Raw genomic sequence first — 21,275 nt, 5'->3', positions numbered from 1 at the left:
TCAACTCACATTTATTTTTATTTTCATACTCATATCTCTGTTTAACTGATTTTGTTGTATAACAAATCAGTTCTTTTTATAACATGATTCCCTCCAATCTTGTGGGGTTTTTTATTTTATTTTTTTAACTAAAGCATTTTTTTCCCCTTACCTCCCCACACCTCTAGAAAAGAATCAGAGCCAGTATAATTCCTGAGTCTTTGTGCATCAGGGAACATCTTTCTGTAGCCTCGTAAATGAAAAACAACTTTATCAGTGTATGATTTTGGAGTCTCAGCATTTTTCCCTCAACAATTTTGTTCTGATGATTTTGGGCATTTAAATTTAAGCAACAGAAAATATTTTTTCTTTTTCTTTATAGATAGCCTTTTCTTCCAGGCTAGATGTTTATCTGAGTTTTCGCACATCAATAAAGTTTAATAATATTATCAGGAGATTTGTTCTATTTTTAAGTAGTACAATGGAGAGCTCTTTACATTTGAAAATTTGGGGGTTTTATTCTGCCAAAGAGCTGTTTTTACATTGTATCCTTTATTATCACATCTATTTTGTTTATTCTGTTCTCTTCTTTGATAACAGCAATTATGTGTCTTTACGTCTGTTTTCTTTTCTCTGAAAATGTCTTTTTGGTGCCTCCACACATGAACACACATGATAGATATCAGGAAAGAGGAGTCTCACTGTTCTCATTCCCTTGTGTATTCACTGCAGAGTTCTCTAATTCTTCCCAAGTTTCTGCCTGTTGCTTATTCTCAATACAAATTCCAATGTCCATTCTAATTTTGTTAATATATTTTGATTTCATCTTTCTTTGCCCTGCTCGATCCATATTTTGAAACATCTGTCTTCATAGTTAATCTTTCACTACCTTTATTGTTCCATGTTTTCTTGATTTCCATACCAACTCTATTTTCTATTGTATAAGTTATAGAAAAAAACCAAATGGGCTTAAACAGTAGGTTAATGTATTATCTTACAAAAGAGGAAGTCAGGAGTTTGAGGAAGTTCCATGGCTTGGTTGAATGATATGAACAAGAATGTCATGAAGGCTCCAATTCCTTTCAAGTTCTCTACTTTGCCATCTCATATTGACCCTGTCCTCAGCCTGGATCCCCTCTAGGAGGTAAGATTGCTTTAGCAGTTCCAGGCATCAAGCCCACACATGGTAGTGTCCAATAGGAGACGGAAGTTGCTGAAGTATCCTTCTTAGAAGCAAGAAAATCTTCCCTAGAAGAACCCCTAATAGAACATCCCTCCTAGCTCACTGAAAATGTTTGAGAATTGGCGGAGATGATAGAAACACCCAAATGGCTTAAGGAAATCAGGATTTGCCCCTAGGTCTTGGAATAGGGCCATCCTCCTCTGAGTCACATGGAAAATGTGTGGGCATCCAAGTTTATTTGGGAGTTCTGCCAGAAAGGAAGAATTTGGAGGATGACTGTTGAGTCAGTAGTCATCACAGACTACTCTGTTCTTTTGAAAACGTTATTTTTCTCAGCATCCAGAGTGTTATTTTTTTTCTTTTTCACATCGTGGATTTTTCTAAGACTCCGTGCTGTTTTGTTTCTGTTTTCTCAACTTTGAAGGAGAAGAGGTCTCTTCAGGACTGGTGTTTGCGAATAAACAGAGAAGGCAGATTCTTACTGTCGTTTTCGCTATTCAGCTGATTGGAATCCTCTTCTTGTGGCTGAAGCAGGAGAAGTAATGAATGTCCACAGTCCCCTCTTCTATGTGGCGTGTCTTCCACCATCCTTCCATCTCGAGGGCTGTGGAAGAAGAAATTCATACTCTCCCCACAAAGAGAAAGATTGATTTCTTTAAGCAAATGAATCCAGAAGCACTTTCCCATGACCCTTCCCATGACAGTTTTTTTTCTTAATACTGAACCTGCATTCTGGGGTACAAAGGTGTTTATCTACCCTCTTTTGTCTATATATATATATATATATATATACATATATTTTGGCTGTGTCAGGTCTTAAGCCATGTGGGATATCAGCTCCCCAGCCAGGGATCAAGCCTGCATCCCTGGCATTGCAAGGCAGGTTCTTAACCACTGCACCATCAGGGAAGTCCTCACCTTCTTTTGTCTTTGCCAATAAAAGGGACTGAGGAAGAGAAAGGACTTGGAGATGCATGATCCCTGTATTGGCTTGCTAGATTCTCTGAGCCCAGGAAAGAAAATGGGAAAAGATGAAACATTTCTGTCCTTTGAGCTAGTGTTACCTCAATAACAAAGTATAGAAGTGTCAATTGCCAACTGTATAATGACCGTTTCAGCTCTAGGAATGCGGCACAGGGAGGTAGCATTGCATTTACTATCAGTTTTACAAGTTTTAAGGCTGGGAGACAAGGTAATTCTGTCTGCCATTACATCGAGTAAGAACAAATTCCCGAGGGAGATATGAGATGAGGGTGTGGTGTGAACGTACACTTTCTCGAAGGTCACAAATCTGTGCACATCTCTCTTGTTTAGTCACTTGAAGTGAAGTGAGGTGAAAGTCTCTCAGTCATGTCCAACTTTTTGCAACCCCATGGACTATACAGTCCCTTGAATTCTCCAGGCAAGAATACTAGAGTAGGTTGCCATTCCCTTCTTCAGGGGATCTTCCTGACCCAGGGATCGAACCTGGGTCTCCTGCTTTGCAGGCAGATTCTTTACCATCTGAGCCACAAAGGAAGCCCATATCCTAGTTTAAATCAAAAGTAGCATATCATGTTGATGATTTTATATTTCACTATCATTCATAATGATATAAAGTAAAACTGGTTCAAAGTTGATTTAAAGAAAAAATTTGAAAGCATAACTGTGTAGATATGCACTATTCAATGAAGTTGCCTCTGGCCACAGGTGGCTATTTATATTTAAATTAATTGAAATTACGTTGAAAATTCAGATCCTCAGTCACATTAGCCATATTTGAAGTGCGTGTTAGTCATAGGGGCTTCCCAGGTGGCATGACCAGCGGTAAAGAATGCATCTACCAATGCAGGAAGTGGCTGCCACATTGAATGCAAATACGGAGCACATCCTTCCTGACATGACATTCCCCTGGACAGCGCTCTGCCAGAGCTGCGTGGGTAGGTGCCGTTTGTAGTTCACTGTAGCTCTAAGTCAGCTCTCTTTGGAACTTGACTTGACTGGATGTCTGTGTATACCTGCCCTGTCCAGTACTGTGGCCAGTGACCGTATGTGTTGTTAAGCACTAGACATACAGCTGAGTTGAAACACTTTGGATTTCAAAGCCTTAGTATGAGTAAAGAATGTCAAATAGATCATTAATAATTTTATACCAGTTTTGCATTGAAATGTCATTTTGATGCATTGGATTTAACAAAATTTCTTACTGAAATTATATCACTTTTTTTTAACTTTATTTAATGTTGCTATTGCTATAAGTAAAGCAATTTAAATTACATACATGGCCCATGCTGTATTTCCACTGGACCTCTTTACTCTTCTGTGTAACTCCAGAATGTTCTCCCTCTTCCTGTATCTTTCTCTAGATCTGTGGTTCCCAGTCTAGGAGCCATAAGCCGCATGTGGGATTTTAAATTTAAGTGAATTAAAATTAAGCAAAATGTGAAATACAGTTTGCCCATCACATTAGCCACACTTCCCATGCTCAGTAGTCACATTTGATAAGTGGCTACCGTATTGCACAGCACAGATACAGACTATTTCCATCATCATGGAAGTGGACAGAGCTGATACAGGTTGTACACAGTTACAGCAAAATCCACAGAAATGGCGTGTGAATGCTTAAAGCTTGAGCAATATATCCACGGCGCCTGACTCTGTGGCATGTTACCCTTTCACCTCCCAGAGCCCATCCTGTCTCACTTTTGTCAGAAGTGTTTATGCACCTTCTTTCCTACAAGTGGCAGCTTCTCTTCCTCTGAACACGCTTTCCTCCACCCTCCTGTCTGTGCTTTGTACAGGGTACGTACTCAGTTCATTTTTGTTAGCTGGTTGAAGTGTCTTCTCCTAGCAAGTGATTAGAAATATGTAGCTGACATTAATGGAAGATCTGTAATGACTGGTAGCAGCAGAATAAAAAAGAAAGAGAAGGTCAAAGCCAGGTTCCCAAGGAAGAAGAGACAGGAAAGAGGAAATCAAGAGGAGCATGGCAACCCGGCATCTCATACACGTCACCGTAAGCCCTCTGCTCGCCCTGCAAGTGCCTCGTAGGCAACAGCGAGACTTGTTGCGGTGGTGGGGGTGGGGAGGGAATTAAAGCCCTAGAGAACAGCTATAGAAAAAAGTACAGAAGACATGCAAAATATTATTATGTGATAAATAAACATGCAAGACCCATAAATGAGAAGTTGAAATGGCATGAAAGGGTCTGATGAGGAGAAAAATGAAAACTGTTCTCTCCCTGGGCCAGCTGGTTCGAGTTACATTTTATGAGCAGCATGTGGATTCCAGCGCCCTTGTTGAATTAGCAACAGAATCGCACATTAGTTTTAAGGCTCCCTCTCGAATAGGAACATCATAATGCTTTTTAATTGGGGCTGATAAAAACATAGCATTACTTGTAGGTTCCTGAGAGAAGTGAGTTGTGAAATTGGGTTTTCATTAAACCTAATGATGGAAAATTAAGTATAGTGCGTCTGGTGAAATGGGGTGTGATAAAAGGCATCACTTCTGCATTATCAGAGGTTAATAAGGGAATAGGTGAAGTAAGATACATTGGAAAAGGGAGTCCAACTAGTTGAATTAATAAACCTTGAAAATCCCTTGGTTCCGAGTCTTCACAGCATCATTAGCACCAGCACTGACATTATTACAAATGTTACAGCGATACAAGTTGCTAAATTTCAGACACATTTATTTTCCATTCCAGTGTTGGTTTTGCTGACACTGAGTTTACAGTCTGTCTAGCAATGTGTTTAGAGGAAAACACCCATATTGGTAGCTGTTTAGTTTTGGAAACACTTGGCATCTCGCAAAACTCATCAGGTGCTTGATCCTAAGAAGCCTGTCTCTGCCAGACAGCTGGTCTCCCAGGCCATCCAGGCCCATGGGTCTCTGAAGATATCTGTCCCCGTATATGATGGTGGCTTAGGTGGGAGACACTGCCAGGGCTCCAGGCACTGAGTCTGGTTCATCCTGTCCTGGAAAACCATGAAGTACAGCATCTGGAGAAGAAACCCAAGTGTTCCTTTCTTCTCCAGCCCCATGGGTGATGTTCACCAGAAGGATGCCATATATCCATGGCAGCTGGGACACCTACAAGGCATATGTGTTAAGTCACTTCCATCATGTCTGACTCTTTGCGACCCTATGGACTATAGCCCGCCAGGCTGCTCTGTCCGTAGGGATTCTCCAGGCCAGAATCTTGGAGTGGGTAGCCATGCCCTCCTCCAGGGGATCTTCCAACCCAGGGATTGAACCCACAGCACCTGTGTCCGCTGCATTGGCAGCCTGGTTCTTTATTACTGAGCTGCAAGACATAATGTAGAGAAGGTGTCTTCTTAAAATCCTTCCTGCTGGCTTGAAGGTTCGTAGACATTCACACTTCTTTAGGCCGACCTCACACCATCTTTTCAATTTTGCCCCCATCACCCGCCACCCTCCACCTCCGCTCCATCCCAGCCTCCTTGCTCTTACCTAGATATGCTTGGCTTTTCCCACTTCTCTTCTTGTGCTTCCAATGGGTCTCCTTGTCTGTCCACCTTACAAGGGTTCCAAACCCCTGGGCCACAGCCTGGTACCAGCTCATGGCCTGTTAGGAACTGGGCTGTACAGCAGGGATGAGCAGCCATGGAGTGAATGAAGCTTCATCTCTATTTACAGCCACTCCCCATCACTCTCATTACCACCTGAGCTCCACCTCCTGTCAGATCAGCTGGGGCATAATAAATGTAATGCAACTGAATCAGCCCAAATCCATCTTCTACCCTGGATCCATGGAAAAATTGTCTTCCACAAAACTGGTCCCGCATGCCAAAGAGGTTGGGGACTTCTGTGCTAGACTGTCAAGGGTGAAAGCTTTCTTCTGAGCATTTCCAGTGCCTGCCAGAGTCCCTGGCACAGGGTGAAGTCTCAGTAAATCTTCACTCCCCATCACAAGGGTGTGATGGAGAAGGGACACAGTGCCCACATTTGCCAGCTCTGGATTGAAGCAGTGCCTGTGCAGATGTGTTACCTATGACCTCACATCAGAGGAGAAAAATAAGCTGTATTTTCCTCCTGCTTGCCAGGAAACATGTGCTTACATCTCACCTGCTCACATCATGTGCTTACATCTAGGCCCTTCTTCCTGGTGCATAAACCTGTAAGTTCTAGATCTTTCTGTCGGCAATCATTTCCTTACTAGGAACAGCTTTGCTCATGCCGACACATAGGAGGAAAGTTCACTTCTATAGAATCAATGTTTGATGGATTATTGTGACATAGAGACAAACTGAAAGATGCGTGGATTCTGAAAAGACAAGTTGCAGAAAATGAGGAAATACATGCTAACCCTCCCAGGAAATGAGTGTGGCATAGACCTCGTGGGGTCTGCCTTGGCACCTTGCAGTGTCTGAAAACATCTGGGTGAGACACATTAAATCTGGCAGTCCTCATCTTATGCACACCACAGACACAACGGTCTAGGGCGTAGACTGTCCACGTCTCTGGGAGGAGAGACCAAGCCTGAATGGTTCTGGATGAGATGCACTGGCCCTGGAATACAACAGTTGTGTGCCTGGCAGGGAGTTCAGAGGGTAAGAAAGTGGTTTTCCTGGTACAAGGAGAGCAGAAGAATTCAAATTCCACCCTCAACAGGCATCCGTTTTGAGGGTGGCCCAACTAATACAGAGCAGTGAGCTCAATTCAGTGTGTCTAAAGATAGTTAACAGGGGAGATTATAGATCTTGTACCAAGGAGAGGTGATGAAGGAGATCAGGTATACGGCCCGGGCCTGGGAGAAGCAGCTGAAGGAGGAGGTCCAGGCCTCTCTACCTGCGAGGTAGGTATAGCATCACTCCTGGATTAAGAGTGTTACTTGCTGGGGAAATCAGACAGTAGGCAGAAAATGGTCACACTGCAGATGCCATAGCTGGAGAGCAGCTGAGAGGGTGAGGGTCCCCCTTTTTACTGTGGATCCAAGACTGGCTCCAGTTCCTCCCAGGGAACCTGAGGGAAACAAACTGGTAGAGAAACCAGGTCACAAGGACACAGTCAAATGGACCCGAAGCAGACAAGTGGCTCTGATCTCCAGGGACCACCAAGACATTCCAGGCAGGCTGCAGGAGGGTGCTCCCAGTGTCCAGTCTGCCCGGCTTCTCACTGGTTCTGGGATTGGCCTGGGTTGGCCACGACCACCCTGACAAGCCTGGAGGACGGACAGAGCTGACAGCCAGCCTGGAAGCCTGGCTTACTCTGTAAAGATGCGCCCTTGAAGTAGAAACAGACCGCAGGTTATAGCGTGACTGGTTTGTTTGTTGTTTAGTTTCTTAAACCCGCCACTACAGCCAGGCCAGGGAAACCACCATCTCTGTTCTTTCTGAAGTTCCCTGATCAGCCGTCCTGAGTTAGCTCCCTCGGTCCTCCCCATGTCAAGCTGGGGGAGGGACAGAGGACAGAGGGCAAAGCTCCTATAGGTGATGGCCTGTTCTGCCTCCTTCTCTTTGAAGCAGATGGCAGCCGCGGGGAGCTGGCGCAGCCCACCCTCACGATCCAGACTCACCCCTACCGAGCCTGCGACCCCGTGGAGATGAGCTATCCCCGAGACCAGTTCCAGCCCGCCATCCGGGTGGCTGACCTGCTCCAGCACATCACCCAGATGAAGAGGGGCCAGGGCTACGGGTTCAAGGAGGAGTATGAGGTAAGAGACCATCCTGCAGGAAACTCCCTGGTGGGCGCAGAAGCCTCCTGGATGCTAGTCTTGCTACTCAAAGTATGGTCCCTGGTCTGGCAGCATCGGCAGCCCCCGGCAGCATGTCAGAAATACACTGTCTCAGTCCCCACCCAGATCTGCTGTATCAGTTTGGAGTCACATCTTCCTTCAATAGGAAGAGAGAATGACTTGAGCCCCCGTCCTACACGTTGAAGAAAAACCAGCAGGTGTCCCCTGCATTGCAGTGATTTCTAGGCGGTCTGCTTGCTCCTGATCACCTCTTGCCTCGTAGTCATGCTTCGGTTGTGTTTTCAACACCCCCCAGTCAGTCTCATCTGGTGACCGCCGTCCCCCCTTTCTCTGTACCTTCTCTGCATCCTTGCCTTGGACATCCTTTGCCTTGCTCCCCAGCCTGTCTCTATTGCCAGGGACTTGTGAGTAGCAGTTGTTACTGAGGTGTGTGAAATCACAGGATTGCAGTACAGGAAGCACCCAGATACAAGTCCTTCTGAGGTTCTGGTCATCTGACAGGTCTCTATCCACTTCCTTCCCCAAAGTTCTTTTTAATGTCCTCAAAATTTCCTTTTTTTCCTCCTCCTCTTTTTTCTAGCAGCCAAAAGGGAACTCCCACACTCCCTTTACATTTTTATGCGGAACAATTTAGCTTCCTTTATCTCACTCCTTTTGTTTCACTCCTTGCCCATTAGGCCTCACCTTTTGCAAACAAAAAAATAGAATGAAAAAAGGAGAAACTCATTAAAATGTTTTCTTGTCCCAAAGAGCATCTCACTCCCCTGGAGGAATTTTGCACCCTTCCTGTGCCACCCTTCCTTGGAGAAGGAAATGGCAACCCACTCCAGTGTTCTTGCCTGGAGAATCCCAGGGATGGGGGAGCCTGGTGGGCTGCCGTCTATGGGGTCACACAGAGTCGGACACGACTGAAGTGACTTAGCAGCAGCCTGTGCCAGTCAGAATGCAGCTGCAAGCAGCTTTGGAAAGAGCATCTCTTTCTTCTCTTTTCCTCTCTCTCCCTCTCCTCCTTCTTTCCCAAAATATCTTTTGAGCATTTACTGTGTGCCAAGCTCTGGGTTATTTGCACTGGGTTTTCTTGTGGTGGTGGTGTGTTTTTTCTCTTTCACATGCAGCATGTGGCCCAAATATGCTAGGTTCAGTTTCAGTGTGTGCAGTGAAAATGCGTTGACTCAGATGCTACACATTTGGAATTCTTGGTACTGAGGACTAAGTTTAACTCTCAGACTGTATTCTGAGAAAGAGCTTACACAGCAGTGTTTCAGAAGCTGTGTGAGGTCATGGAATTGTGCCAAACTATGGGGGAGGGGTCCCCCTGCAACAAGCTGTGTGGCCTCTCTCGCTTTGCAATCTGACTTTTAAAAGTCTTTATTAGTGGAATGAAGAGTTTGGATACGGTGATTACTAAGAGCCTGTCTGGTCCTAAAACTTTATGAGAGTGTAAAACATGGTAGCAAGGGGAACGTTTGACACATTTATGAGAACAAAAACGTTTATGTCAATGAATGTAAGTAATTACCAGCTCAGGAGAACTAGCAGTTAATTTCAGATATGGTCTAAGTAAAATAGCATTTTTCACATATTTAATCTATAAATTTGGGGAGGATATTGGGATAAGAACCGCAGGAGATAGTCCCATCGCCTCACCTCCCTGGGACTTATTTCCTAGGAGGTTGCTTGAATGTTCTTGGTCTCAGGGGGCTGTGCGGTACAGCAGCTGGAAGCAGGACCTCGGTCCTTATCTGCTTTGAAAAAAGAGTTCAGCAAAGAGACAAAGATTGTGAAGCAGGCATTAGAAGTGACATACATGTGGAAGAATCCACAGGTGGACTCAGTGATTTTCGCCCAGTAGGAGTGGCTTAGCTCTCTTATATGGGGGCAGTTTTGCAGGTCGCCTCAGCCAGTCATCTTGCTCATGTCCATATTTGGTCTGACTCAGAGCCCTCTCCAGTGGGCATGCACATCTTTCAGCCAAGATGAATTTTCTAGTGTGAAGGTTTCTGGGAGGTTGACAGGACATATTATGGGCTGGCACCCCCCTCCTTCCTTTTTGACCCCTGAGGATCTTTTCTGCTCACATGTGGTCTGGGCTGTATCCTTGACCACAAGAACAAGAAAAAATGTGATCAGCTTATCTTTTATTCAAGCAGGGCTCTGTTGTTATCTCTTGTTCTGAAGCATCATGGGGAGACTGTTTGGAGCTCCTCAGCCTGGGGCCCATCTATCTCCTGCCTCAATCCCAAGCCCTGAAAGTGTGTGTGATGAGGTGAGGGGGACACACGAACGCACTTAAACTCACTTATGTAGATCTGTCTGCTGAGCGAATGTCAGGAGAGGGTGTGTTGTTTATAAAGTCATAGTCAATATCATGAAGGTTGAATAAGTCATGAGTCATAATTTTTAATTTGTTTTAAATGTTCAAATAGCATTAAGGGATCGATCTGTGTGACTTATCAGAAAGGTGGCCAAGTAGTCAAAGCCTGAGGAACACTGTTCTAAGAACTTGCAATCTAAAATTTGAAAACAGAAATACAAATATATTTGACAATCTTGGCTCATTGACACCCAGAATGATGTCGCTTTTAAAAGCATCCATCCCTGTGTGGTGGGATTTGGATTGATTTTTTTTTTCCTTTGTGTGTTTTGTGTGTGTGCCTTTTTATATTTTCCAAACTTTCCAGCATGGAAATTAACTGCTTTTATAGTGAAAGAGAAAACAATACATGTTGTTCCATCATTTGAACTTCAACCAGAAATAGCATTAAGTAGACTAGACTTGCCCTCAATCATTTCAAATTATATTAATCAGTTAGCTTGAATGCTTAGCTTCTAGTTAGCAGTATTTCCTGATTAACTGGAGGTTAATTGGAAAGCATTACTTAACAGGAGTCTTCCCACAGTGTCTTTCCAGTAACAGAGACTGTAGCTGGATGTTGTTTTGATACTCAAGGCTCCTGTGATGTCTGGAAGCTGCAGACTGAGCAAAGAATCACAAATCTACCTGAAGACCATTTCCTTCTGTAGATAGAAGATTCCCGGGTTGCCAGGCCTACTCTCAAAGCCACACACCGTGTGCTCTGCTTGTTGCTTGTCACTCCCCTACTCTGCTCAGTTTTTTCATACAAATGAGTGGATTTGACAAGTTGACATATAAGAGACCTCTCAGCTGTAGCAAGCTGTGTCTTATAAAATTCAATTAAGTTTTTCAATCACTTACAAATTTGTTCATTAAATATTTACTGAGAATTTACTATTCCCAAGGACTGTTCTAGATATTTGGGATACCCCAGAGAACAAAAATGGACGAAGATCCTTGTCCTTGTGAAACTTGTGTTCTAGCAGAGGAACCTCAAAATAAACAATAAACTTAAAAATAAGGTTGTTTTACAATAACTTACTTATTGTAATGTGTTAGTAAATAATATAGTATTGACATTGACATTGAAGTCGCTCAGTCGTGTCCGACTCTTTGCAACCCCATGAGCTGCAGCCTACCAGGCTCCTCCATCCATGGAATTTTCCAGGCAAGAGTACTGGAGTGGGTTGCCATTTCCTTCTCCAGGAGATCTTCCCAACCCAGGGATTGAACCTGGGTCTCCCGTATTATAGGCAGATGCTTTACCGTCTGAGCCACCAAGGAATTAATATAGTATGGTAGACAGTAAAAACATACTGTGTTACAAACGACCCCAAATCTTAGTGATGTAAAACAACCAGTTTATCATGCATGTTGATTCAGTGGATCAGGAATTTGGACAGGATACAGCAGGGATAGTCTGTCTCTACACCGTGATGTCTGAAGCCTTGACTTGGAAGGCTCTATGGCTTAGGGCTGAAGTGATCTGGAAGTGTCCTCACTCACATGGCTACCCACTGATGTAGGCTGTCATCTGGGATCTCAGCTGGGATAGCCAGCTGGAACACCTACACTCAGCCTCTTCAGGTAGCCTGGCTTCTTCACAGCAAGCTCAAGATCCTTGAACTTCTTCCGTAGTGGTGCAGGGCTCCATTGGTGAGCCTGCTAGTGAACACAATGGCAAGTGCGTTACCCCTTTGTGACCTACACTTGGACACCACACAGAACATTCTTACCACCTTATATTGGTTATAAGCAAGCAATAACTGCCTACACTCTACAGAAGAGGAATTAGACTCCATCCCTTTAAAAAAAAAAAAATGTGTTTTATTACTATTTATTTGGCTGCACCAGGGCTTTGTTGCGGCACATGGGGTCTTCAGTTTTCTTTGTGGCATGTGGGGTCTTTTAGTTGCCGCATATGAGCTCTTAGTTTGTAGCACATGGGATCTTGGTTCCCTGACCAGGGATCAAGCCCAGACTGCTTGCATTGGGAGTGCAGAATCTTAGCCACTTGGACACTTAGCCACCAGGGAAGTCCCTAGACTCCATCTCTTGTTGAAGGGAGGGGCAGCTGCAAGGTTCTAAAAGGTAATACAAAACAGGAGCAATTGGAAAATATAATCTGTGGCTTATACAGTCTTCCATAAGTAAGTACCATGGGAAATGAAAAGTACAAGGAAGGGATAGGGTATATTCCAGGAACATGAAGTGAAAGAGGTTCCAATACTAAACAGACTGAAAGGGCCATCTTTAATTATGAGATGTGGGTAGAGACTTTGTGGAAAATACCCAGAGGAAAAGAGTCCAGATCGAGGGAGCAATATATCTGGCATGCACACGGAGGTCCTGGAGGGAGTAGAGTGAGCATGGAGGAAAAGTAATAGAAGGTTTAGTTGGAAAAATGAAGGGGGCCTGAGCATACAGTGCCTTATAGGCCATTAGAAGGACTTTAGGCTTTTACTCGGAATGGGATAGAAAGCCCCTGCAGAGCTTGAGAAAACAAGCGATAATTTCCTGACATTTTGAAAGACTGCTTCTAGCTACTATGTGGAGAATGGAAACAAAGGTAGGAAAGTGTAAAAGTAGGGAAGCCAGTTGAGAGGCCACTGCAGTAGCTCAGTGGAGAGATGGTGGTGACACACCTGGAATGTGGCAGCAGGGCTGGGAGAAGTGGTTGGACTATGAATGTATTTTAAGAGCCAACAGAAATTTCTAACACGTTATACATGACAACTGAGAGAAACAGAGGAATCAAGGGTCACTCCAGGGCTGTTATCTGAGACACTGGAAGGATGGAGTTGCCACAGTGGAAATGGGAACCTGCGGGTAGAACAGTGAGGATAAGGAAGGAATGGGGAGTTCCTTTTTGAACTAAGCTGTCCAACAGATATCCTAGTGGAGGGGGAAAGTAGGTAGCTGGATGTATGAGACTGGAATTTGGGAAAGAAGCCTGGACTTCGGAGAAAATCTGGGGAATCGTTGACATAGAACTGATATGTGGCTGTTCAAAGTCAGTGAGTATAGACAGAGATGAGGACCAAGGACTCGGTCTTGCAGAATTTCAACTGTAAGATGTTAAAGCACTTTTCCTGGACCAGGCATTGTACTGGTCTCTGGGAACTGAGGAGACAAGATAGAGTCTTTGCCTTATGGGGAAAGTGAAAGTTGTTCAGTCATTTCTGACTCTTTGCAACCCCATGGACTATACAATCCATGGAATTCTCCAGGCCAGAACACTGGCGTGCATAGCCTTTCCCTTTGCTAGGGGATCTTCCCAACCCAGGGATCAAACCCAGGTCTCCCACACTGCAGGCAGATTCTTTACCACCTGAGCCACAAGGGAAGCCCAAGAATGCTGGAGTGGGTAGCCTATCCCTTCTCCAGCAGATCTCAACCTAGGAATCAAACTGGGGTGTCCTGCATTGCAGGCAGATTCTTTACCAATTGAGCTCATAGAGCTTATTCTTAGAGATGGGCATATAAACTGACTAGTTCACTGTTTAGTAAAGTGTCACAATACAGGCATCCTCAGAGCACTATCCAGTCCCATCACTTCATGGAAAATAGATGGGGAAACAATGAACACAGTGACAGACTTTATTTTCTTGGGCTCCAAAATCACTGCAGATGGTGACTGTAGCCATGAAATTAAAAGACGCTTGCTCCTTGGAAGAACAGCTATGACAATCCTAGACAGCATATTAAAAAGCAGAGACATTTCTTAATTGACGAAGGTCTGTCTAGTCGAAGCTCTGGTTTTTCCAGTGGTCATGTATGGATGTGAGAGTTGGCCATAAAGAAAGCTGAGCACCAAAGAATTGATGCTTTTGAACTGTGGTGTTGGAGAAGACTCTTGAGAGTCCCTTGGACTGCAAGGAGATCAAACCAGTCGATCCAAAAGGAAATCAGTCCTGAATATTCACTGAAAGGACTGATGCTAAAGCTGCAGCTTCAATACTTTGGCCACCTGATGTGAAGAACTGACTCACTGGAAAAGACCCTGATGCTGGGAAAGATTGAAGGCAGGAGGAGAAGGGGATGACAGAGGATGAGATAGTTGGATGGCATCACCAACTTGATGAACATGAGTTTGAGCAACCTCACAAAGAGTCGGACATGACTGAGTGACTGAACTGAACGAAGAGCTATCAGAACCCGTGGAGGTGGCATGCACTGAGCCTCGCCTGAGAGGTTGGATGGCTGATGGCTTTCTGGAAGACATGAAGTCTGAGTCAAAGCTGAAGAACTAGGAGGGAGCACAGAAGGAGATGAGACTGAAATTGTTAAGCAGGCATGGGGTTGGGGCAAGGGGGTCTTGTCAGGCTGAGGAGTTTGAATTTTACTCCAGGAGTAATGGGGAGCTACTGAAAAAAAATCAGGATTTTTTAAGCTGAATTCACATTTTAGATGCAACTCTTTGTCGTAGACCAGAGCATGGAAACCAGAGACAGGTAGGAACAGCAGGAACAGTAATTCAAGGAAAGTATCAAGCTGCCTGAACCAGGAGACTGGGCCCTGAGCCCAGAGAAGCCCACACACATTCTTTCATATAGAGCCATAAATTCATCTTGTTCTCTTGAGCATGTAAACTTGAATATATATTTTAAGTTCAGTGACTTGAAATAATGCATGAATGGTCCTGAACTGAGAGTCAGAATGCCTAGGTTCAAGTCTTGTCTCTTGCATTAAGTATCTGGGTGACCTTGGGCCAGTTACTCCTCCTCTCTGGGCCTCCCTTTTCATATTTATGCAATGAGAGTGAAGGCATTGGTCAAAGGGATCCAAAGAGTGCTCTGTCTGTGCAGGGCTGGGAGTCTCAGTAGGAACCAGTTGTCCAGGCCAGGTGGCTCCTCCATCCTACCTGTATCTCCACTAGATTTCACTCTCTGGGGCTCCCACCCTGCTAGTTATGTCTCAAGCCTTAGCTACCATGACTGACCAGGGGGCCTTGTGCTCCTAAGTACTCAAGGAGGCCTAAAGCAAATTAACTGCACTTCCCATACAGATCTGAGTCTTAGAAGAAGCTTCCAGTGTTGACTGCATGTTAGAATTACCCAGGGAAGTTTTAAGAACACCAACACCCAGGCCATCTTTCAGACTAATTACGTCAGAATCTCTGAAAGTGGGATCCAGGGATCAATATTTTCTAAGCTCTCCAGATGACTCTAATGTACTCTCAAGGTCTCAGGAGACCCATGGAGTCCCCAGAACTTGCCTTGCTTGTGCCCACAGACCCCTCCCCTCACCTTCAGAACTGATTGCTGGTGACGTCCGTTGCCTATGGAAGCATGTGGTGACCCCTCAAATCCACCCTGCTGTTGGAACACAGCCACATTAAAGTCAAGGGGCTTCTGCACATGATCTTGGATCTCAGAGTCTTCCTTCCTCCCCTTCCTATCACCCCCAGCCCAAATTCCCCCAGCTTCCCCCAGTTACAAACCAGAAACCCTAAGCATGCCATCAAATGTTAACAGATGTTGGCTGGAGAGTTAGGTTTGTCTGTGAGTCCTAGAACCCCAGCCACCATCAGGGTCAGCTGAATATCAAGTTTGGGAAGGATGCTGGGGAAGAAGATGAGGAGACTTTGTGATGGAGAGAAGGAAGAGAATTGTGTTAATCCCAGTCCAATCCAGGCAGCCTGTTGTCATAATGAATAGAACAAACCCAGTAGGGAAACCAGAAGGTATCTGGTTATTACAGCTCCATTAAGACTATTTAAGGCTACAAGGAACAGCTGTGAGGCATATGATACAGCCTAATGAAGAGCAAACATTTGTTCATCTTCCAGCTCCGGGCAGACACGCTGTGTGCGTGGCTTGTGTGGGGTGAGGCCAGTGGCCAGTGTTGCCATCTTTGTTAGTCGTCTGTGGGTGGTGTTGGGCGGGCAGCTTTGATGGAGTGTAACCATGGAGATGGATGCTTCAAATCACCCCCAGGTGCCCTCTGCTCTGCTCAGAGCCACCCAAGCAGAGACAGAGCCGACCTTCTCCTTCTACAACTTTTTTTTTTCTCCCTTCACTTGGTAAGAGAGTCACAAAACATCCCACTGTAAGTAACCTCTGGGTTCTGGTCCAGCTCTTCAATTTGCAAATGAGTGATTCTTGGGTAAGGACACAAGGAATTAGTGGCAGAAGCCCAAATCATGAAAGGGAATACCATGCTTGTTCTCCAGCTCTGGAAACTCATAATGACCAAAACAGAAAGACCTGATTCCACCTGCTTATTTCAGTCCACGTTCCATGGATTAAAATAAGGAGAAAGTGGGCCATTTCCAGAGGTGTCCCAAACACATCATGTGGTTTCAGACTTGTAAGTTTTCCCTATTAAGAAAGGGCTCATGTGCAGGAGACTATTAACTGGAACTTTTCCTTTGAGCTTATTTTTATTTTTCTGCTTGGTATTCTGTTTACAACATAGCAGATAGATATTTTCTATTTAATTGGAACCCTCCCCAGTCAAAGGAGAAATTTTGAGGTGCTACCATAGAAAACTTATCTCAACTGAGAATGAAGACCTGGTTCTCAATTTGCCCCTGACACGATGGGTAGACTTGTGTGAGACTCTTCCATCTCGGGGCCCATTTTTCATCTTCTGTGAAATGTTTGATTACATATCATGGATTCCCGAGGCCTGATGATGTATGCTTATGCTTCATTTGGCCAGAAACACTTATTGAGTACCTACTGAGTACCGTACACTGAATAGAGTACTGGGCATAGTTAGGAAGGTAAAAACAGTAAAGACCCTACTTTAAAGGAAGCACATGGTCTTCCCACACCATGTAATTATATAAAAGAACTCTAGTTGGCATGCTTCGAGAAAGGGCAGTCCAGGGTGAAAGCAGGTTTTGTTGTTTAGTTTTGCTTTTTGTCAGTTATTACTTCAAGAACAATCAGAAATTTTCTAAAAGCTGAGACACTGAGTTGAGGAAAAGTAGAAGGCTGGGTTGAGAAAAAGCATGCATGACTGAGCAAACCACATATTTCGGGGGCTCAGAAACATAAAGGGATGGAAATATTGCAAGTCTCCTCTTACATGGGAAACAAAGATTCCTGTCTAGGAAACGAGAAAACTCAAAATGAAACTAGTTGGGGAGAAAAATAGGAAGTTTTCACAGTTTTCCTGAACAGAATTAACCAAATAATAATAATAATAATAACTAACATGGCCTTTGCCAGTCCACCCCTTAATTCTAGCTGACCTCAAGTTTAGGGAGAACTGTTGGGCACCTGAGACACCCTCCCAGAAGCTCACATGTGAAAATGGAGAAAATGTGTGGACAGGGCCAACAGGCTATAGCCTGGAATGGGATGCAGAGATCACAGACTCAGGGATGGGAGGAACAGAGGTATCCTAGAATGAGCTTTCCCAGCAAACTATAGGCCTCTTGGAGGTAAAGCCAGCATCTTGCTCTTTTCTCTTCTCTGAAACGTCTGGAAAATAGTATAGTAATGCCAAATATTAATGTAATTGATTTGCAAAGTACTGGTGAAAACAATTTAAGGATAAGAATAGTTCCATCCAGGACTTCCCTGGTGGTCCAGTGGTTAAGAATCTGCCTGCCAGTATAGGGGACACAGGTTCCATTCCTGATCCAGGAAGATCCCACACGGCACGAAGCAACTAAGCCTGTGCACTGAACTGCTGAGCCCGCTCTCTAGAGCCCACGAGCTGCACCTGCTGAGCTCACGCACCCTGGACCCCATGCTCAGCCACATAAGAAGCCCGAGATGGCTGGATGGCATCACCGACTCAACAGACATGAGTCTGAGTAAACTCTGGGAGTTTGCGATGGTCAGGGAGGCCTGGTGTGCTGCGGTCCATGGGGTCGCAAAGAGTCAGACACGTCTGAGCAACTGAACTGAGCTGAACTGAACACCAAAAGTAGAGTAGACCTCACTCACCTCAGCTAGAGGTATCCAGCATGCAGCAACAGAGACCAGCACAGCAACCCCCCCCCCAAAAAAAATTATTTTTTTCAAGAAAAGAATAGTTCCATTCAGAAAGAAGTAGTATTTCTTAAAGAAACCAACACAGAAAGACCCTTATATCCATGGGCTATAGAGGTGTGTAGAGTGTCTTTAGGGTCAGTCTTCCCCAGGAATTTGCTGTTTCCATCTACCTTCCTGCCCAAAGCAGTGGTCCTTTTTTATTTATATGTATGATTTTATTTATTTATTTGTGTGTGACTTTGCTCGCTCTTCCTTGCTGCGTGGGCTTTGCTCTAGGTTTAGAGAGCAGGGGCTCCGCTTCATTGTCCTGCAGAGGCTCCTTATTGCTGTGGCTTCTTTTGCTGCAGAACCCAGGCTCTGGGGCACCTGGGCTTCAGCTGTTTTGGTTCCCAGGTTCTAGAGCACAGGCTCAGTAATTGTGGTACACAGGCTTAGTTTCTCTACGGCATATGGGATCTTCCCAGACCAGGAATCAAACCCATGTCTCCTGCATTGGCAGGCAGATTCTTTATGATCAAGCCACCAGGGAAGTCCCTAAGACAGTGGTTCTTAAACTGTGCTATGTGTCAGAACCACCCGGAGTTAGTAAAGAACATTGAGACACTGGTTCATTGATGCAGGACAGGGTGCAGGCCTCCGCATTCTACCAAATTCTCTAGACTATCTGGACCCCTACGAAAGTATGAGAACCACTGACCTAAAATTTGTCATTTAAAGGAAAATCGTGTAGCTTTTAATGGGGCCTTTTAAAGAGAGCTCTGTGACTCTCTATGCAGACACATGTTCAACTATTCTGCTTGTTCCAAGCTTCTGTCACAGACAAATACCCACATCTTGCTGCCATCTGATTTTCAACTCAGCATCTCCTGCCGAACTCATAAATTACCGTCTACTTAGTGACACGGCACACAATAATATTTGCTCTCCTGATGCCGCTCTGAGCAGACGTCATTAGTCATCCTCCCCTGCCTTCTCTGTCCACATTTATAATCTCTGAGGTATGCTCTTTTCAGCAGAGGAGGAGGCATTTGTTGAAAGCATGGCCTCTGCCAGGGCCACTGCTAACTCAAAGAGCACCCTAGAGTGAAAAAGCAAAAACTACACCTGTCTCAAGATACTTGACTTTATCACCTTCCGGAAAATGTTCATAATATGTACAGAAATCTCTCGTGCCTGCCAGATGCATGGTGTTCACTTAGGTGTGATGCTTTTGAGTTATGTGCAACCTGTACAACCATCCGTGGCGTCTCTTGCCATCCATCAGCTAACCATGGTCTTCAGTAAACATGGGTATTTATCAAACTCTTGGACCACAGTTGAGACCAGACCTTAGGCTTCCAATGACTGATGAAACTCCTTCTCACTCCCTGACTATGTGTCTTGCCTGTACGTAGGGTGACCAGCTTGTCCCAGTTTGTTCAGGGTGGTCCCTGGTGTGTTTTTTTTTTTTTATTTTTACTTTTATTTATTTTTTTCCAAACTTTTTATTTTGTGTTGGAGTATAGCCGATTAGCACCTTTGTGATAGTTTCAAGTGAACAGTGAAGGGACTCAGCCATCCATTCACATGTATCCATTCTCCCCCAAATTCTCCTGCCATCCCGGCTGCCACATAATGCTGAGCAGAGTCCCATGCCCTGTACAACAGATCCTCATTGGTTATCCATTTTAAATATAGCAGTGTGCACGTGACCTCAGGATGGTCACGGTTTGAAAAGTCCTGCATCCTGGGAACCCCTTTTGTCTGAGGCAAACCAGGAAGGATGTTCAGGGAGCCCCCTGTCTTTGATCTGGTGACAATAAACTGTATGTTTCTGCTCAGTAGGAAGCAGGAGAATGAATTCTGGGAGTGAGTCCGGGAGGCTAGATCGCTTATCCTTGGGGCAGAAGAGTCTGGACACCTGTCATGTGCCAGCTGCCTGTGAGCACTATCTCTGGTCGTCACTAATCATCATAAAACTCCAGGGGTGTATTTTTCTAACTTATTAATACTACAATATTTATTGGGGGGATGCAGTGTGTACAGTTCTATGAGTTTAAACAAATGCATGGAGTCATATAAACACCCAAACAATCAGGATACAGAAGAGTTCCATCAGCGAAAGATTCCCGTGCTGCCCCTGTGTAGTCAAGTCCTCCCCTCAGCCCCTCACCTGAAGGTTTCGTTATTGACTTAATTGTCAGAAAAGTTCTTTGAGACTTGGAGTGGTGAAATGATTAGCAGTAAAAATATCCAAGCACTCTAGTCTGTCTGCCTCTTGCAAAGCTCTGCCTTTCCCTGTCTCATACGCATAGCAAGAGATATTTTTTTTTCACACTATACCTGAATGAAAGACCCAGGTAAGATGGCTCCTCCTTGTTGAAGACTGTCCAGGGTCTTCCCTGCACCAGGAGAGTGGAATCATGGGGAAAGTCATGGGAGCTCCTGCCTGGGGAAATGCTGGCAGGGTGGGCTCATCTTGGAGGAAGCAAGCCCTCAGCTGTGCCCTGGAGTGCCAGCCAGGAACCGCCTGGTCAGCAGCGCCTGGGCCTGGTTTTGCTGCATCCCAGCACATATCATATCCAGTTATCTCCAGGGATACAGCCAGGCTGAAGGGAGTAAGGAGGGCATCGTAGCTGTAACAGAATCTGCTGAGGTCAGTGGATGAACAGGTGAGAGAAATGGAACAGGGCGCTCTTAGCTGTGGATCAGAGGTGAGCTGCTCTTGGAAGCCCTGTGTCCTGATGTCTCACTGTTGGGGGCCTAACTCAAGGAGGCTTGAGCAGAGTGTCCAAAGAAGGGTGGCAAGTTTCAGAAAAGACTTTGATATTTCAATAGGACCAAACCAATAGGTAGGAAGAGGAATCAGCCAGGCAAGCATGAGGGCAAATTCTCAGTTCTAACAGGAAATTTAAGTGTGAATGGGGGAGACCGTGGTAGCTTGCAGAGTGCTGTGATTCAGCGGAGTAGGGCAGTAGAAGCCTGAGACGTGTGGTCAGGGGATCCGAGCTCCCACTGGCTCCAGAGGACCTCAGCTCCATGACTGGGAGGGATGGTGGGTGGGTGGGTGGAATGCAACCAAAAGAAGAGTTGATCTGGGACAGGTAAAAGGTGATAATCTTA

General features: G+C 45.0%; 1 protein-coding gene across 1 annotated transcript in view; it reads left to right on the top strand.

Annotated features, from left to right (window-relative positions):
* The window catches only part of PTPRT (protein tyrosine phosphatase receptor type T), a 1,166,895-nt gene that overhangs the window by 1,064,181 nt on the left and 81,439 nt on the right, over positions 1–21,275 (top strand). Inside the window, exon 17 of the mRNA XM_042230145.2 lies at positions 7,630–7,820. Within this exon, the coding sequence (XP_042086079.1) occupies positions 7,630–7,820 (191 nt within the window). The remainder of the gene's footprint in view (positions 1–7,629; positions 7,821–21,275) is intronic.

Source organism: Ovis aries, chromosome 13 (genome assembly GCF_016772045.2).
Source record: "Ovis aries strain OAR_USU_Benz2616 breed Rambouillet chromosome 13, ARS-UI_Ramb_v3.0, whole genome shotgun sequence".
Lineage (NCBI taxonomy): Eukaryota > Metazoa > Chordata > Mammalia > Artiodactyla > Bovidae > Ovis > Ovis aries.
This window is presented reverse-complemented; position numbering and strand designations above follow the sequence as displayed.